The 20,120-nt window shown below is 40.4% G+C and overlaps 1 protein-coding gene across 1 annotated transcript in view; it reads left to right on the top strand.

Moving 5' to 3' along the window:
* Nucleotides 1-20,120, top strand: part of LOC136883434 (uncharacterized protein CG43867) — a 357,708-nt gene that overhangs the window by 252,956 nt on the left and 84,632 nt on the right. Inside the window, exons 4-6 of the mRNA XM_067155715.2 lie at nt 2,705-2,788; nt 8,804-8,929; nt 11,469-11,581. Of these exons, the coding sequence (XP_067011816.2) occupies nt 2,705-2,788; nt 8,804-8,929; nt 11,469-11,581 (323 nt within the window). The remainder of the gene's footprint in view (nt 1-2,704; nt 2,789-8,803; nt 8,930-11,468; nt 11,582-20,120) is intronic.

Here is a 20,120-nt window from a genome sequence, read left to right as displayed (position 1 = left end):
CGTGCCATGAGGCTTTTAAGAGAGAGAACCCTTTGTATTTCTTTTCAGGCTACACACCATGCCATCTGGTGTATCCATTAGCAGTTGTAATAGTTTTTTTTATTCCTATTCATTTTATTACTGTCGGATGTCCATGGCTTAATGGTTAGCGTGCTGGCCTTTGTTCAGAGGGGTCCCAGGTTCGATTCTCGGCAGGGTCGTGAGTTTTAACCTTAATTGGTTAATTTCGCTGGCACGGGGCTGGGTGTATGTGTCGTCTTCATCATCATTTCGTCCTCATCACGACGCGCAGGTCGCCTACGGGAGTCAAATCAAAAGACCTGCACCTGGCGAGCCGAACTTGTTCTCGGACAATCCCGGCACTAAAAGCCACACGCCATTTCATTACTGTCGGATAAAAACTTCTGTGAGATTTTCTTGAAGCTACATGTCAGGAATTGATGTACTAGGATCACACAGACTGAGGAATTCGGTACTGTGATCTTTCGCAGTGGTGACGATAATGGAAGTTGGAGTTTATTGTGGAAATGTCTCATAACCTCAGTTCAGTGAGCCACAACACGGGCTGTAATGATCGTAGGAGTCTGAAATTTCGTAGATGTGCTAACTAAGCATTGCACTCGCGAATCATGCTACAAAACTTATTAGTTCCAATCCTTGCCACCAGACGGAAATATGGCGCTGTAAGCAATGGTAAGATGGCAGAAAAATGCAATCAAGATCGAACACAATATGGTGGTTCTGGCACGTTTATTAGGATTTATGGTTACAAACGCTGTTCGATACGGCCTTCCAACTCAGCAACATCCTGCATCCGTAACACGGCATGGTTGATAGTTGCCAGCAACATATCGGGTGAAATCGGAGCGACATGTCGTATGCTGGCCTTTAGAACGGGCATAGAACGGACATGCCCCTAATAGCCACGATCCTTTCAATAGCCCACCAACCAGAAGTCACATGACTTTGGGTCGGGGGTATCTTGAAGTTCACGCATCTGGAAAATGCCCAGAGATAATGCGTTCGTTACTGAAAGTCTCTCGCAGCAAATCCTTCACCTGTCGAGCGGCATGTAGGTTGTAAAACCGCACCAAACAGTCACGTAATGCAATGGCTGTTCCTGCAACAACCGAGGAAATGACACGACGCAGTTTCACCGGAAGAACATTCTAACGTCAGAGTTACGGAAAATTGCACGTTCTTATTGCTTACAGCGCCATATTTTCGCCTGGTGGCAAGCCGTGGAAGTAATAATTTCTCTGGCATAATTCTCGAGCGCATTCCTTAGTTAGAAAAATCCACAGCCTGTTTCCAGTCATTCTACCGGGTCAGGAATGGAATGAATGAAGCCCCTACCTAGCGGCGAGGATAGGAATTGTGTGTGCCGCCTGCCGAAGCCTGTCGCACTCCTCTGCGGCAATGATAAATGGCTGACAGATGACATGAAATGTTAATGGAAAGTGTTGCTGGAATGAAAGATGACAGGGAAAACCGGAGTACCCGGAGAAAAACCTGTCCCGCCTCCGCTTTGTCCAGAACAAATCTCACATGGAGTGACCGGGAATTTAACCACGGTATCCAGTGGTGAGAGGCCGGCGCGTTGCCGCCTGAGCCACAGAAGCTTCTCCTTAGAATATCTACGGAATTTCAGACTCTAACGACCATTACAGCCCGTGCTGTACGGCGCTGAACACAGTCAGTTTAATTGTTAATTCAAGATAATGAACATGTTTGTCGTCAGCGGTTAAGTTAATGCTGCCGTCTTCCTCCATTAATAGCGACCCTTGCTTCCGCTCACATCGGATTTCACAAATCCCTGTACACTTCTAGGGATTTATATCAATTTCATTTTTTTAAACCTCTTGTAGGGTAGCCGTGTAAGATCTGAGGCTGTTTCTTTGTTATTCAGCAAATCCCATGACGTTTATAGGTGGTAGTTCGGATCTTAAGGATGCTCCGTATTGTCACGAGACTATCGTCTAACAAGGGAAGGCGCGTACCGGGGAATCACGGCCCTTATGTAAATTTTTCACACGCGTTAAATGAGCCAAGAATAACACAACGGCCAAAACATTTCGTTCGGAAATTAACTTACGAGTGGTCGAGATGGTTCCAGTGATTCCAAGCTACTTCAGCTTAATTTATATTTAAAAGAAATTAAATAAATCGTTCAACATTACTTCAGCAATAATATGTTGTAAATATAAATTTAACTTAATATCTGAAAATGAAATAACACTCTCATCTCGCTAGCCATTGAACGTAACTCGTCATACCGGCTGCGTGCAATAAGCCCCTAAATATTTGACAGCTATAGTGTCCTAATGCGCTGTCTATATTAATAGCAGAATGTTCTAATTTTGTACATATATATAGTAGGGGATAATAGAACGTCAGTGATGAAGGAAACTGGAATAAACCTAATCAGGTTTACGGAATTCATGTAACGAACTCTTCAACTATTAATATACTGCTTAATAATAGTCAAAATTCCCTAAAACGTAAGGACGACGACAAAGGGCCTTGTAAGATGGACTGGTGCTTTCTTCAGTACAATAGGAATTTTACCAATATTAGTGTAGTATCACATTGAAAATCCTGGGAGTTGTACACAATCCATCTCCCAATACCAACACCAGTAGAGAACGATATTACCTTAAGAGAGTTGTTTTATATTCTAATGATCGTATTGTATTTGTTGCAGCGTCAGTTGAGGCTTCAGGATGCTAAGCAGGTGGAGGCAAAGGCTGCCAAGATCAAGGAATGGGTCACCAACAAGCTGAGAGAGGTGAGAGAATTCCCAGTAGTTCGTGTATGTGCTGAGCTCCTCCCATCACCTCCATACGAACCTTGCAACAAGTGATCTGTCCCTCTCATCTTACACTTGTCTCCTTCCCAGTACCTTCATTTTTGTCTTGGTATCACAGCAGTAGATTCTGCTCCTGTTATATCATCATCTTCTTCATTTCTTTTGTCTCCTCCTTATTCTTCTCCCCCTCCTCTTTTTCTGTTCCTTCTATCCTTCTTCCTTTTCTCCTCCCCTTCGCCTTTGTCTTCTCCGTCTCCACTTCCTCTTCCTCCTACTTATTCTCCTCATCCCTATACTACTACTTTCTATCCTTCTCTTCCTACTTTTCTCCTCGTCCTGTACCCTCGTTCTTGTTCTTCTTCTTCATTTGATCCGAGTAGAGATAGAATGGAAATCTTGTATTGTTAAAGGAACCAAAACATCAGATTTAAGGATAATGAGGATTGCCTCATGGTGAACTGACTAAGAGAGTTGACGGCGTTTGTTCCACAAAGTTATTTTTTAACAGAAACTCTAACCAGTACACGATATGACGTGATAAGAAGTAAAAATATGTGAATGAAAATATGAATTGGATTCAATTCGAGCCCGCCTGGTAGCCATGATCGTTAAGTCGTTGAAGTCTATATTATCTGACACCGTGTTTTGCCGGTTCGAGAAATACTTGGTCGAAAAAAAAATATTTCGCCATCAGAATGTTGGCCGGCAGGGTAGGAGAGGTGATGGTATATAATTTATAATTACTAGATTGGGTGCCAAAAGCCTGGATTAAATTCCACACCTCTCGGTAGTGTTCTTATGGAGTGAGAGCATATGGCACTGTTGATGGGGATTCGTCCGTAGGATGGGGACGTTAATCCTTCAGCAGACTCCTTGGTACTATTGAATAGGAGTTGGTTATGTACCGGTGAGGCTGACATCAGGAAGTGCATCCAGTGGCAAAAACTCACTACAAAGATTTCATCTCACGTCATACCCCACCCCGTAGAGGAACGGAATAAGGGTTACATACATACATACATACATACATACATACATACATACATACATACATACATACATACATACATACATACATACATACATACATACATACATACATACATACATACATACATACATACATATGTACGTACGTACATTGCATTCAATTCCTTCCTAGGGAAGAGAACTTGGAAGAAAATGTTACTTCTAGTTAGCTATTAACATCTTAAGCTTTGTTGCCACAGGTATTGCCATTATTAATAAGAACCAGATTTTTCTGCAGCAGTAGAATAGATTACAATCTTACTTTGTGAGTATCAAGTGTCCATTAGTTAGCAATTCTGTTTCATTAAAATATTTACAGCCTTGTAAATACTTTCACTGTTTATGCAATACTGGATTGTGGGGTAGTGGATCCTTAGAATTAGATTTATAAGAGTAGTGCCCAGTGCTGCTGGGCAAGGAGGTGGAATGAATAGGAACTCTTCCGGCTTTTACCTGGAAGTCAAAATGGGAAACGGCAGAACACCATTCTCAGGACAGCCGACAGTGGGGTTCGAACCCACTTGTCTCCTGAATCCACAACTTGGCTTCATAGCCGTAGAGCATTAACATGCTCACCCACTCCGCTCGGTATTATTATTATTATCTTTATTATTACTAGAGGGGAGCCTCCGTAGCTCAGACGGCAGCGCGTCGGCCTCTCGCCGCTGGATACCGCGGTTCAAATCCCGGTCACTCCATGTGAGATTTGTGCTGGACAAAGCGGAGGCGGGACAGGTTTTTCTCCGGGTACTCCGGTTTTCCCTGTCATCTTTCATTCCAGCAACACTCTCCATTCTCATTTCATAGCATCTATCAGTCATTAATAAAATCACTTTGGGAGTGGCGACCCCATCGTACTAACAGCCTATATCTGATTCATTCATTACATCCCTGACCCTCATAGGTTATAAACTTCATGGTTCTGATCCGTATTGAATTGCAAGTACAATGTAATTATTAAATTAATGTAGTAATGGTCCACCTTTCAATACTATAATATGTAATATTCTAAATTACATTAATTAGGGACTAGTTTCGGCCTGGGCTGGCCATCTTCAGCCTTAATGTAAAACACCTAATAACTAAACAAATGTACATGCACACAATTGACATAAAAACAAATGAAAACAAATATATACAAAGTGACTTAAAAACTGGGATGGAATATGAATAAATTTGAAAATGAACTAGGTTCTAACATCTTGAGTATGTTCATCATTGAGAATAATTTCAAGTATTAAGTATTAATTTATATACACAGAACTGTTAGTTCTAATACTGCTGATCATTTCAATAGGAACTGGTAAATGCTGATCCTGTAGTTTGTCATCAAATCTATATGTGTGGTGTTAGCTATATGTAATCCATTGGACACTGCTGTAAATAACCACTAGCTGACAGGGAACTGTTAGATGTTGTTTCATCTTCAATCAAAATAATAAATGAGATGCTCTCATGGTGCTTGTTAAATCTTGCTGAAATGTTGTTGGACATTGTCAGGACAGCACATGAAGATGTGGTTAACACAGATACATTGTGTCTGGTATAAAATTTTTGCGATTCATTGCGGTGCCCATGAAGTTAACCTGATAAATTAGATAAAATTAAATTAATGAATTGAATGAGAGAATGTGTTTGTTAGATGGCATAGGTTATATGAGACTTACCTCTCAATACAGCATAAGGTGTGTGGTCCATTGTTGAGTGTGCTTCAGACTAACTGTTGTGAAATTCAAATGAAAAGGAAGGAGAGGGGAGGGGAAGGTCAGAAGGAGAGGGGGTTGGGGAAGGGGTGGGGGAGGGGGGTTAAGGTGGGGCTGAAGGATGTGGGGCGTATCTGGATCTTAACATTTTCAAACGATCTCGCCCGAGATAGTGCAACATACGATTGACCGTAGCTGAATACTGGTTCGGGTGAGTAGATTACCCACTTTTTCAAGAGTTTGTCCCTGCGCTTTATTAATGGTCATACAAAAGGCTAGTCGACTTGATAGCTTCCCGTCTGTACGTATGTAGACTGTTTTCTCTTACAAGCATGTAAGTTATTACGAATGTTTTGCCATCTGTTGAGTATATTCCGAAGCTGGGCAAGGTCAGAGAATCAAAGAGTGTCTAGAAGATAATAGTATTCTTCCATCATGAGAGGAAGTGTATAATCTCTAGCTTGACTGTTAATGAAAATGTGTATTAATGGAAGTGTTAGTCGCTTAGCAACCTGCTAAGTACAGAATGTATTGCGGGTTAGGGTAAGCCTTCCTTCTTCTGCAGTTATTGGAGAAATCATTTAATGCTATGATACTGAAAATGAATATATTTCCGTTGACTTTTCAAGAAATGCAAGATTTTTCTTGTACTGTTGAGACGATTTGGAAGATTTTAGTACAAACCGAACCTTTAAACTCCCTCTGGTTTAAGAGCTTGAGGTTTGTGAAACATACACATTAGCGTTTTATATATAGATTATTACAAAAATTAAGTTCCCAGAAGGAAACCCTAATGTAATTTCATCGATTTTATTGTTATATTTTAATTTTTTGGTATAAATTATTATTAATATTATTGTTAAAGTAATATTGTATCTCGCAGAGGGATAAGAAGCGTGAGGGTTGAAAGGGTGTATAAGGAATTAACTAGAGCATAACTTAGCACAACATATTTTCAAATGTTATTTCTTTCCTTTATTCTTTGGTTTAAAATTTGAAAAATAGAAAATCTGAATGAATAACAACAATATTAATGAGCTCTACAGCTCTAACAATATAGGGGACTTGGAAGAGCCTTATTGTTCTTGACATGAACAATATATTACAAGAGCATGTTTTTCATATGGCGCACACCAACTCCACCTTATAACCTATCGTTGGCCTCAATTAAAGTATTTGTTCACAGTTGCCCTGATGTGGGCTTATCTATTGCTCAACAGTTATATAATTCACTGTACCCAAAGGGAACTAACACCAGAAACAATTACTGAATAAACAGGGGCATGATTAACCATACTAAATTGCCTTAATGACAAAGAAAAAGGTTGGTTGTAACCAGCCATAACCAAAATGCAAGGAGGCGAAACACCTGCACTCCTCGAAATAGTTAAAATCCTAAGTGGGCTTACAGAGGCTAGTCCTATACTACTCTGGGGTGACTAAATGGGAAACGTTAATGCCAAATAAGTTTTCTGAAATTTAGAGGTTTTATAACTGGAGTCAACAGAGGGTAATCACTCTTTGTACATTACATATTTCCCAATAGGAAATAGAACAGAGTCCTCAGACTTGCCAAAAATTCTACATTTAAACCAGCAAATTTAGAAATTTACATTGAATAAAAGAGGTCAAAACCTTCCCCTCACGCTATCCACAGGAGCCATCTCTTTCTGCCAATACCTTGACTCGCTGGGCCTTCCTCACACAGGCCGCGCCCCTGCCTCCCTTAACACACGCCGCAGTCAAATCACTCAAGCAATTAAAACAATACGGCCCTAAAGTGCCCTGCTTTTTATAGTACTTTTAGGGGAAGCTTCCAGAACTCTTTACTGTAGGCTGGATTCCTATACACACGCCTGGTTTTAATTGGATAAAGTAGATATATCCAAAAATCTTATATCAAAACCTAAAGTGTGCCAAATGCAAAAATAAATGTTCCTTTATCAAATAACTAGATTTTATCCTGCTAGAGGGAGCAATTAAACCAATGGTAGAGACATCTAACAGTTGAAGACCAAAGTATCTTGCAGTACACCAGTTCAAGATTGTTTACATAGATGGCCTTAGAGAAGGCATCGCAGTTTAACTGGCCGGGGAAGGTGTACTCCCGATACATTTATTATTATTATTATTATTATTATTATTATTATTTTCTTTCTACACTCTTGACCAGCTGTGGACCTCATGAAGTAACTTCATGATATTCATGATTTTCTTCCTCTTCCCATCCTATATTTCCAGTATTTTTTCCTTCTTTCCTCTGTCCAGACCCTTGTTTGCTTCTTCTCTTTCTCCTGGAACCGCCAAGCTACTTACTACTTGATCATTTTACTGAAAAATGCTTTGTCTAATATCTTGTTTCTTGTAAAACCCAGCTCAGCCATATCCTGTTAATCATCATCATCATCGTCTTGCCCTATGCCATTCACAAACATCCAGCAGTAAGACTAGATATTCCAGGAAATTACTTTCAGAACATGATTTCCTTCCAGAGCTGAAGACTAGACAAGATGTGACGCTCGCCATATTTAATGTTGTCAAAACCTTCTGTGTTTTACAAAATAGATTTTAAAATAATGGTTTTGGTTGGATTTTGTTTAATTCAAAACTCGAATAAAGTAGGCTATCTGCTTTGGATGGTGAATGAAACTGACTTGTGCTTTATTGAGCAGGCGTTTTCTCATGTCGACCAGTAAAAGTCAAAGCATGTAAGTCATGTTTATGTATTGTTAGTTTGTAAGATTTAATAGTACTCTGTAACAGAGACAGCTGTAAAAATTCAGTGCCAACCATTAAACTTACAAGAGAATAATGCCTATGTCCACAATAACCATAGAAAACATATTACACATAAGACAAACTGACTTATCTGGTTGCAGCCACTTTTATTAACAATATTCAGAATATTAACAAAATAACTCACATTGTCTGGTTCTTACCAGGGACTGTTTTGTATTCTTGAATAATCTGAAAGTAATATTTAGCTATTTCTTCAGTATTATGATGAAATTACTAATCTTGTTAGTGTCAAAGGATAGAGAGCATTGGCCTTAGTAGCTTATTGCAAAAATTTAAGCAACCCAAAAATACCACTGATCTGTAATATTTTTGTTTACATGTAAGGAAATAGGAGTCCTTATTCAGTCGACGCATCAGCTTGAGTGTTTCCTTGAGGGACCGAAGTTGATGCCTCTCTGAGTGAGAACTTATTGACCCTATGTCCTCACTGTGTGTTCGCTAATGTGTTCTTGGTTGTTTGCAGCTTGAAGAACAGAACCAGCACCTCCGCGAGCAGAACCAGAAGTGCAACGCTCAACTAGAACTTCTTCGGAACCACCTGGCTCACAGCCAGCTGACCACTGCGGGCAAGGATCGCTCCAGCACTGGGGTGAGTACCCTTCCATTTTACAATGACACCAGCTTGTAAATGTATATCCATTTTTCAATATATTCTTGAGCCTCTGGGTGCTCTTGACATCTACATACCTCCCTGTGGGTGCAGTTGGTATCTCCTGCCTATCGTTAGAGGGGTCTAAACAGGATAATCATCGGGGGCTCACTACTTGGGAGCAGGAAGTGACAAGCACAGCTCCCTTAGCTGAGTCTGGCATTGTTCTCTCCTCCTTCTGACAGGCTCGTCAAGATCTTTCTTGTGCAGCTTCTTTTGATCTACTCTTGTCTTTCACTTCCAGTGGTATTAGGTCAATCTGTAAATAGAACTGTTAGACAGACTGACTATCAATTTCTCTTCTTCAATTCCAACTTTATCTACAGATTATGATCGTTCCTTCGTTTTAAAACTCTATTCAAACTTACTCATCTGTTAATGTCATAAACGCCACATCTACTGAGCGACTGTACGTGCTACCACCTGCCAGTTCCATGCGTGCATTGAGAGAAAAAAGTACCACTTAATGTATAACAAGAGCTAAAAGGTTTCTGCCTATTCAGTACTCTTTTGTGAGGTGCATTCTTCAAATTGGCAGAAAACATTGAGGATGTACCATAGAACAAGTATGATCTTGATGAGTGTTTATCATTCAACCCTTTACTTGTTTTGCACTCTTTTTTTATAAATGTTATCCATTATAATTTATGTCTTGCCTTAACTTTATGATTTTGACTGATGATGATCTGCAGCAAGACGGAAACTAGTTTCAAATATATGTAACTGTTTTAGCTTACAATAAATGAGTATTGAATAGGTGGAAACCTTTCAGCTCTTGCTTTACATTATATTGCTCTTCAATACAGAATAATATGAAATTTATTACTTATGAAAATACCACTTAGTCAAACAGATCATCTCCTTACTTCCAGGTCTTCCCAGCGCAAAGTTTGCAACATTTTCGTAACACTACTCGTTTGTCAGAAATCACCCATAGCAATTTGTGCTGTTTTCCTTTGGATCTTTTCCAGTTCTCGAATTAAGTAATCCTGGTGAGGGTCCCATCCACTGGAACAATACTCTAATTGGGGTCTTACCAGCTTCTTATATGCCCTCTCCTCTACATCCTTACTACAACCCCTAAATACTCTCATAACCGTATGAAGAGAGCTGTATCCTTTCTTAACAACCTCATTAATATGATTTCCTCTGTGAAGGTCACCTAGGTACTTACAGTGTTCCCCATGAGGTACCATCTCACCATCAACACAGTAATTCAAACTGAGGGGACTTTTCCTCTTGGTGAAACTTACAACCTGACTGTTCATTGCGTTTATTATCATAGCATTGTCCACTGTTCCACTGTCCATCTCACTAAATTGTCTAGATCCCCCTGCAGTCGCTCACAATCCTGCAACTCATTTACTACTCTATACATTGTAACATTACCCACAAATAGAATTATCTATGATTGCACATCTTTACTCGTATAATTTAGAATGTTGTAGCTACAAAGACGCACGCATGAAATGCTGTCATTTTTGTACAGTTTTATTTACAAATTATATACACACTCACTAATAACTGCCCTCTTGAACAAAACACTATGAAGAAGAGGAAGACTGCAACACTTCCATGTCAACCAACTACCAACACAACATAAATTCACATACTGGATTAACAACTTGCACTCATAACTGTCGCTAAAACTACTCCAATTCAGCTCCCAAGTATACGTCGCCTGGCCAGGCTTCTAGAAGAATATGACGCAACATGTTTTCTTGTAATTTTGAGAGTCTCCAATAACCTATTTACAATGAGTAGATTTTTCTGTAACTCTCTAGTGCCAAAGATACATTGTTCTGGACTATTACTGTGTATTGCACAATATTGCATTGGATTTATATATCATATATACAGGTAATAATAAATTATATACTATTAATTACATGTTCTTACATTAAATAAACTCATATTAATATACATACAGCAGATGTAAACAACTTCATAGCCACACCTCACAAGTAGTAATAATAATAATAATAATAATAATAATAATAATAATAATAATAATAATAATAATAATAATCCTCAAGCTCGATATTTGCATCATTTACCCATGGGATAGAGAATTGTTTCCAAGTTACACTACAAACATGTAACAACTTAACTCACCAGATGTAAATCGCAGGAGACTGTTCAACAATACCATCCCACAGTATGACTGATTCCCTAAAAGCTGCCATTACCCAAGTAATGCCTATACCTTGTAATTCATACATATCAATGCTTCCCGCCCACATTGAAGTTGTCATTGTGGCTAAAGGTGGTTTCTTGAAAGAACTCATCACTGCATCTGTCAACCAAATTTTGCATTAATATATTTTATTATTTGTCTGATATGGTTGTTTCATGAGCTGCCTCTAATGTGTCCTCAAATTTGTTATGAATCCTGTGAACATTTAAACCTCTTAACTACTGTGTCAGCAGAACATTTATTAGCGAAGTACTGTAATTGTTCTGGATTTTCTCACCATAGGGATCCTCGTCGAGAGCCAGTTTAAGCTTGGATGTGACAACAGCAAGTGACGACTCCCTCGCATTGCCCCCTCCAGATCTACCAACCAGACCACTGTCGACGGCATCTCTAAGGTACAGTATATGATGCTCAAGTGTGGTCAGTGAGTTCTTCTGAATATTTTAACGTTTCATAGTGCATAAGTAGAGAAGCTTTCTCCACCACCACCTCCTTAATATCCTTCTAAGGCAATCTTTTTTATGTAAATATCTGAAAGCATTTATATTCTTTTATTTATTGCAAACTCATGAAGTTTGACGGTACTCCTCCAGCTCTTGAAGTTCAACTTTATTTGTTGTCTCTGTGTTCCTGTATTCCAAGTTATTATTACACTGAGAGTGTTAATGTACCACTTCATATTGATTTAGGCGATTCACCTGTACTTTGGTAGTCCAGTGTAAAAAAAGATAACTTGTATGACTTTAAGATGATGATGATGATGATGATGATGATGATGATGATGGTGGTGGTGATGATGATTGCTATTTTAAGGGACCAAACATCCAGATAACTTTAGGGTATAGCAAACTAGAAACCGTCTTTGCAAGCATTTGTACATAGTCCCAGCATTGTTCATTTATTCAGTGGGTTGGCAAATGTAGCCGCTTCAACGATTTCTCACCTTGTATTTCTTATCCAAAACAGTCTTAATTTTATCCCATTTACTGCATCTCTCACTGCATCCCTCTATCCCATTCTTGGCTGTCCTCTTGGTCTTAAATGTATGGTATTAGAAATATGCTCTGAAAAGTTTTGTGTGTAGAACGTAGAGGAAGAAAAATAATTGAACCGTTGAAATGTGGCATTGCAGAAGAATATTTGAAGGTGATATGGGAAGGTTAAATTACAAATCGAGATACAATGAATCAAGTTGGCAATATTTAACCAGAAAAGAGAGATTGATAGGATACATCTTGAAGCACCCAGGAATTTTTCAGTTGGATTTTCAGGGAGGTGCTGAGCATAAGAATGGTATAGGGAAGCTAACACATAAATATGACAGAGGAGAGATGATGTAGAAAGTGCTAGTTATATATAGTTGCACAGGACAGGAGAACACTGAGGTCTATATCAAACCAGTCCGTGGATTGACGTTCATAACAAAATCGCCTGCAGTCTGCCAGCCAACTTGGACCAAATCTTTCAATTTCTTGTTTTGAATGTCATTACATCTCATCTTATCTTTCTACCTGTCAAATCTGATCTGAGCTGCCTGAATCCTCTTCCCTTCTGTCTGCAAAGCCTCAAGAATAATTGGTAAGTCAACCTCTTACAGCAAAACAAGTGTTTGCATTAACAATCACATTCATCCTTGCAAGCTTTCAAGCCCAGGATTTCACATCAAATTAGTCTCTTAATCCGTGGCTACATTTCTCTCTGTTTCATGAAGAGTGCAGAAGGCTCTCTGAATGACCCACACGTAAGAGTAGGCTTCCTCGTTTACTGTTCGGTGTGTCTTTTGCAATAAATGGTTCTACAGCCAGCTTCTCCCATACAGCTGAGTGTTGATGATTTTCTATAGATACAAGCAGGCAGGTGGTAGCATCTAGAACACTCAAAAAAGGAATTGTGTAAGTTCCTCACAGGTCCACTTTTCTCAGAAACAACTGAACCTATAGATATGTTCACAGGGTTTGTATCTACATGGGAGGTGAATTACAGTATACATCTGTCCAGATGGTCTAGTACACCTAAGACATCCTAGATATTTTGGTGTTGGAGGTTGTTTAGCAAATGAAGTTAGACAACTCCCACTATAAGTTAAACTAGTTGCCTCTCTGAAGAGCTTGCTATCATGACGACTGACATTGTTCCAATGATGCCATTTGTTTTACTTGCAGTAAATACTTAGTGAATTTAAACAGTTTATTTTTGAATAAGGTAACTCCTTAAATTTTAAAGCCAGTTGTACTTTGAATATTGGAAATGTTTCCTCATCCTCCTTTCCTCCCTCATTTCAATTTTTTTGTTTATTTTAATCTTCCACTCAAGTTTTGAAAAATGTGTCCATCATCATCCTTGCGCTCTACGGGTAATAAGCCTGCCTCTTACTCGGAGGCCCCGGGTTTCATTCCCAGCCACCTCGGGGATTTTTACCTGGACTCGAGAGCTGGTTCGAGGTCCACTCAGCCTATGTGACGACAGTCGAATAGTTATCTGATGGTGAGATAGCAGCCCTAGTCTAGAAAGCGAAGAATAATGGCCGAGAGGATCTGTTATGCTGACTACTTATCACCTGTTAATCTGCAAGTCTTCTAATCGAGCAGCGGCCGTTTGGTAGACCAACACCCATCAGGGCTCAAATGCCATGGTGTTTGTTTTGTTTGTCATCATCATCATCATCATCATCATCATCATCATCATCATCATTGCCTGATCAGTGTTTCTTTGGGGGAAAGGTCTCCCCTATAACCTTTCAGGTTCATCCTCCTTGAGCAGTTCTCATCCACCATGATCTCGCAGGTTTCCTCACTATATCAGACCATTCAGATAACAGATGTACTCTTCTCTATCTCTCAGATAGCACTCTGTTACTACCTTTATCCATTTCTATGGATTGGTTCTTGCTACATGCTCAGCTCCAGTGCCACTTCTTGTACCGTACCTCCTTTTGTTTGTTCTTTGGTTTAATTTTATACTTTGTGTTACGGACATAATTCCTTAGAGAAACACCCAGTCAAGCTTCTTTCAATCCTTCACCAAAAGACTAAAGGTCTATTGGCCTGCTTTTTACTTGTGTACCATTCAGTAATTCCTCCAAATTTCAATATATTGACAAAATAATCTTATAAAATTACAGTATTGATTACCTCTCCATGATCTGCAACTCCTTTTGGAAATTTTTCAATACAAAATCAGCTTATAACACTATTTGGATGGACATAAACTCAGTCCTCTTATGGGGAAAATATTATACACTGGCAGAAAAAATATCCGAACACCATGAAATAAGGAAGGACGAATGCGGAAATTTTGGTGATATATTTGTCGAGCTAACATATTTAATTGATTAAAGGTACAAGACTACAGGTTAATATCCACGCGAGAAAAGCCTTTGCAAATGTGCCATGCTAGTCCATTAATAACCAGTGTAATTGCGTGACTGTTGAATGAAGGCATGCAAACGTGCATGCATTGTGTCATACAGGTGCTGGATGTCAGCTTGTGAGATGGAGTTACATGCCTGTTGCACTTGGTCGGTCAATATAGGGCTGATTGTGGATTACGTTGAAGTTGTCCTCTGATGATGTCCCATACATGCTCGATTGGGGACAGATCGGGGGATCAAGCAGGCCAAGGCACGTTGGGTTACAACAGCGACATGGGGGAGGGCATTATCCGGTTGGAAAACACCCCCAGGAATGTTGTTCATGAATGGCAGCACAACTGGTCGAATCACCAGATGGATGCACATATCTGCAGTCAGAGTGCGTGGGATAACCATGAAAGTGCTCCTGCTGTCATCGAAAATTGCTCCCGAGACCAGAACTCCCAGTGTACGTCCAGTGTGTTGATGCCACAGACAGATGGAATGCATACGCTCACCTGGCCTCCTTGTAACCAACAAATAGCCATCACTGACACCAAGGCAGAACTGGCTTTCATTGGAAAACAAAATGGACCTCCACCCCATCCTCCAATGAACTCTTGCTTGATACCACTGAAATCACAGACGGCAGTGGTTTGGGGTGAGTGGAATGCACACTGCAGGGTGTCTAGCTCAGATATGTCCTTCAAGTAACCAATTTTGAACAGTTTATTGCGTTGTTGTGGTGCCAACTGCCGCTGGAATTACTGCTGCAGGCGCAGTCTGCTGCACCACAGCCACACGCCGAATACTGCGGTCCTCCCTCTCAGTGGTGTCACAGGGACATCCAGAGCCTGGTCTTCTTGCGAGCGTACCTTCTCGTGACCACTGCTGCTAGGACGCTTGCACAGTTAAGACATTCCTGCCAAGTCGTTCTGCAGTAGCGCAGAAGGAAAACCACCTTCACGTAGCCGTATTATACGGCCTCATTCAACCGCAGTGAGCCGTTGTTACTGGCCTCTTTGTCATCATAAAGGCATTCTTGACCCACTCACAGTCACTCCATTTAGTGTCACAGGTAACTAACGCTCTTGCACACTACAGTCCATATTTAAGCAAACCTGATGTGCAACATCATTGGGCCGCTACTAGCACCGCGCTAATGCGATTTGTGGGAAATTTGAATCAGTGCCATCTTTCAGATGTATAAACATGCCTACCAACATTTGTTAATCTAGCGCAACCCCTTCTTGGTGTTTCGATATTTTTTCTGCCAGTGTCATTAACAATTTCTAAAATCATATCTACTATTTAACTGTAGCTACACTATGTGCAAAACTAAGAAGTGATCTGCTAAAAAAAATAAAGAAAAACTCTTCATTAAACACAAATTCAAATTTTGATGGAACCTGAAAACTGCAATGACTAGCCCTCACCAGAACATCAGCTGCTTGCATCAAATTCTGAAACCTTGTTTTGCATGTTGTACCTTTCTGACGAGTGTATTCCTGAAAAGATTCTCGGATTATCTCAAGATTTCTTTTTCTCATGTTCACCACGTGACGTATCAATCATAACCAACACAGATTGACCATTGGCAGAATGAAAAATGGACTAAACAACACTAGGAAGGAAGACGTAACTGCTAGAAGCGGAAGTTCGGTAGAAACAAGTGATGAGAATCCCGTAAGGTGAGTGTGTTCAATGTGGAAATACCACAGCTTTATAATCTGAGTCTTGCTGTAGTTAGAAAGAAGGAAATCCAAGGACGGGCACACAATACTTTCTTCGATGTTGCAAGAAAACCCACCTTGAACTACTGACAGGTAGGGTACATCAAACTTCATCAAGGAGGTGCATTATGCATGGATAAATATAAGTAATGGGAAGAAACAAAGAAGTCAAGTCATATACAGGGTGGGCGAGGAAGTCCCCGTACCCCTGTAAGTGTTTAGTATCAAATGTTATTTAGGTTATGTTACTTTCATACTAAGTGTCCAATATATCTGAATGCTCCCCTCATGCTGTAAACACAGTTCTATAAGCCTCCATGTTCTTCTTGACGTATTTCTGAACATGTCTGGGGTTATAGTTTGAAATGCATCCTCAACAGCATTGTGCAGTTCTTCATTTGTAGGATAATGACATGCAGATACATGCGCCTTAATGACTGTCATGTGTGGTGAGGTCAGGACTTCTTGGTGGCCATTTCAAGGGAGCTTGTATTGCTAGTGAACCATGACCTATCCACCGTCCTGGGAAATGTTTGGTTAGGAACTCGCGCACTGCAAGAGCGTAGTGAGCAGGTGCTCTGTCTTGCTGCAGCCATATACGTTCTGTGAGGCCCCTTTTCTCAAGCTGAGGTATTGACCATGTTTTTAACATGTGTAAATAATTTGCGCCATTCACAGTCCTTTCAAAAAGTGCGGTCCAAACAGATGTTGTGATGTCATCGCTGCCCACATCATTACGTGAGGCGAGTTCCTTTACAACTCTACTCTGTAATGGGGATTCCGTTTGGCCCACACAACAACATTTTTAGCATGTGAGCTGCGATAAATAGCACATTCATCTGAAAACATAATCTTGGCACGGCTCACTGTATTTGAGAATTTAGTTAACAAAGCACAGCATGCTAAAACACGCTCATTCCGGTCTCGGTCCGATAACTCATTTACGAACGTCGGTTGGAAAGGTGTGAACTTAAGGTTCTTTTTAAAGTAATCTTGCATTGTTGTTCTCGGTATATCGAGTTCCGAAGCATGTTTATGAATTGACTTCAAAGGAGATGGTTCAGTCGAAGCACAGACTCCAGGACATGTTTCTCCTCGTATCTTCTTCCTTCCACTCCACGGTCTGTCTTTAACACTGCCCGAGGCAAAGGCATATCTATCCCAGTCGATAAGTGTTGCTTTTAATGGTGAAACTGATTAAATCTTTCCTGCATTCCCATAATCTCTCGTATTGTCTGCCCTGTATGTTGTCGTTCGTGCACCTGCACATTTGCCACTATATATATTGTATGGTTGTACAAGTATACAAAAGTTTACAAATTATTAAATGGAAATATCCAAATTTGACAACCATTCCAGAGCACATGGTGTCACTTACTGTAGAGTCTTCAGTCCACCGTCAAATGCACGAAGGGGCACTCCTGAACAATGTGTTGTATGGTTTGGTCCTCCACTCCACAGTCACAGGCAGCAGATGTACAGATACCCCATTTCTTTAAGATGTGACCACACCTCCCTTGACCCGTTCTAATGTGTTTCAGCTTCAACCAGGTTTGGCGTGGTAGTTGGAATCCCTTTTTATAGGATCTTCAACCAGGTGAACATTGTTGGGTGGATGTTCGTTCCAACGTTGTTGCCACTTGGAGGTCATGTTGAAAGAATTGATACCTTCTAAATCAACCCAGGGTGGCTTGCGTGATTTCAAACGTGTTGTTGGTGGATCTTGCAGGGCATCATACAATGGAGAGTTCTTATGAGAGGTGATCTTCTTGAGCAAGCTTACCTTAGCTGCTTTCCTCCTTAGATCTTGCGGAGTGATATTAGCTAGGACTGGTAGCCACTAACAGAACCAGTGAGTTCCACATCAATCTTAGTGGTATGAGCGCTGTTTTGCCATACAAGGGCACAATATTCACCAGCAGAATACACAAGAGCGAGTGCAGCAGAACGTAGAGTATTAGCATCTGTACCCCAGCTGCTTCCGGCAATCTTGCGGAGTAGATTCACTCTTGAGCCAAGTTTCTTCAATAACTTGATGCACTGTTGCTTGAATGCCAAGGACCGATCCAGATTAATTCCAAGATACATTTTAGTTATGGGGTACTTTGATTCCGTCAAAAGTCACATGTAGCCACTAACCCGTCCTCAGTAGTGTAACTCTTACCGCTCACATCTAGCATGGCTTCAAACTAACACTCGGTTGCGACAGTATGTATTCCAACAATTTTCTTTTTTCTTCTTTTTTTTTTTTTTTTTTTTTTTTTTTTTTTCTGTATGTCGCACCGACACAGGTAAGTCTTATGGCGACGATGAGATTGGAAGGACCAAGGAACGGTAAGGAAGCGGCCGTGGCCTTAACTAAGGTCCAGTCCCAGCATTTGCCTGGTGTGAAAATGGGAAACCACGGAAAACCATCTTCAGGGCTGCCGACAGTGGGGTTCGAAACCACTATCTCCCGGATGCAAGCTCACAGCTGCGCGCCCCTAACAACACGGCCAACTCACCCGGTGATTCCAACAATTAATAGGAACTAATACAGCTATTAACCTGCATAAATAACATTTGATACGAAACAGTTGCTGGGGTACGGAGAACAAGAAAAGAAATACGAAGTAGGACGAAAGTAACGATAGGTCAGTGTGGGAAGAGGGAGCAACAGAAAGAGGAGACAAGGACAATCTCCACATCTTTATACTACGGTTGTCTGATGAGAAGTCACGTGAATGCGAGAGGTAAACATGTCTCTCAAGTCTCAAGGCCTGACAGTAAAAATCTGTTCTGTCCACAGTGACTCTCGCGAACTGAAGTGCTGTTGTGAAATTCCAAAGTAGTAGAGCAATTGTGCTTTTGTTACACATTTACTGTAAGTATTGCATAATGGACAGTTTGATAATAAATATGCAGGAGCTCACATTGTCTGTAATGACTGATGTTTGTAGCTAAGAGTGTAGTATCTGTTACTCGTGCCGTACCGACAAGCTGCCGCGACTTCTCGTCAGTACATTGCTGTCTTCATCAATCCCAGTTCTTCTACATCCATTTCTCTCGGCTCCCAATGAGCTCATTTCTGTCCCCTAGCTTCATCAGCATCTGCACGGACGATTTTGGTGATCCATCGTAAATTTCTCACCAAGCATGCATGATTTATTTAGTTCTTCTTCCAGGTTGAACTGTGTTGTTGTTTTCGGTACATTCTGTACAGTTTGCAGACGTTTCGAATACCATACAGTATTTGATGGATATTGAATTTTCATGACCGCATTTTAATCCAAATCGACTTTCAGCATATTAGGACGTGTTATACGTACATAGTATGTGTTGAAGAGATGTTAAGTGCAGAACAAAAATGAACCCACAACCTCCCAATTGAGCTATGGTAGCCTAGGTCATATTTGTTCTGTTGGAAAGCATCTAAGCTACAGGTTGTGGGTTCAGATCCCACTGGGGTCCAGTTGGCAACTTTTGTTCTGTACTTAATATCTCTTCATCATGTACTATGTACATATTACGCGACCTCATAAGTCGAAAGTCTATTTTGATTACATTACAGTTTTCTTTGTCAAGGCGACTGAAATATCCCTACTCAAACCAGTGTAATCAGTCTCCCAGGCACTAATTGACTATGAGTTACTGTACAGGCCTTTAAATAGCCTTCTATCTCTGGCTGACGTGAGCCCTGCGTGGCCTCTTCTGAGAATTCTGGAACGTATGTGTCCAAGTCAGGTAGCTGGGAATTGCCGGTGCCATTACCTAACTTTGGAGTTTGTCTTGTATGCTCATATTGTGACCTTTACATTTTAATATATGTAAAATAGGCATAGAATTTCTGATTTTGTATCCTTCCTCTGAATT

Source organism: Anabrus simplex, chromosome 11 (genome assembly GCF_040414725.1).
Source record: "Anabrus simplex isolate iqAnaSimp1 chromosome 11, ASM4041472v1, whole genome shotgun sequence".
In the NCBI taxonomy this organism is placed as follows: domain Eukaryota; kingdom Metazoa; phylum Arthropoda; class Insecta; order Orthoptera; family Tettigoniidae; genus Anabrus; species Anabrus simplex.
The sequence above is the reverse complement of the archived record's forward strand: the minus strand, read 5'-3'. Positions and strand labels throughout refer to the sequence as shown.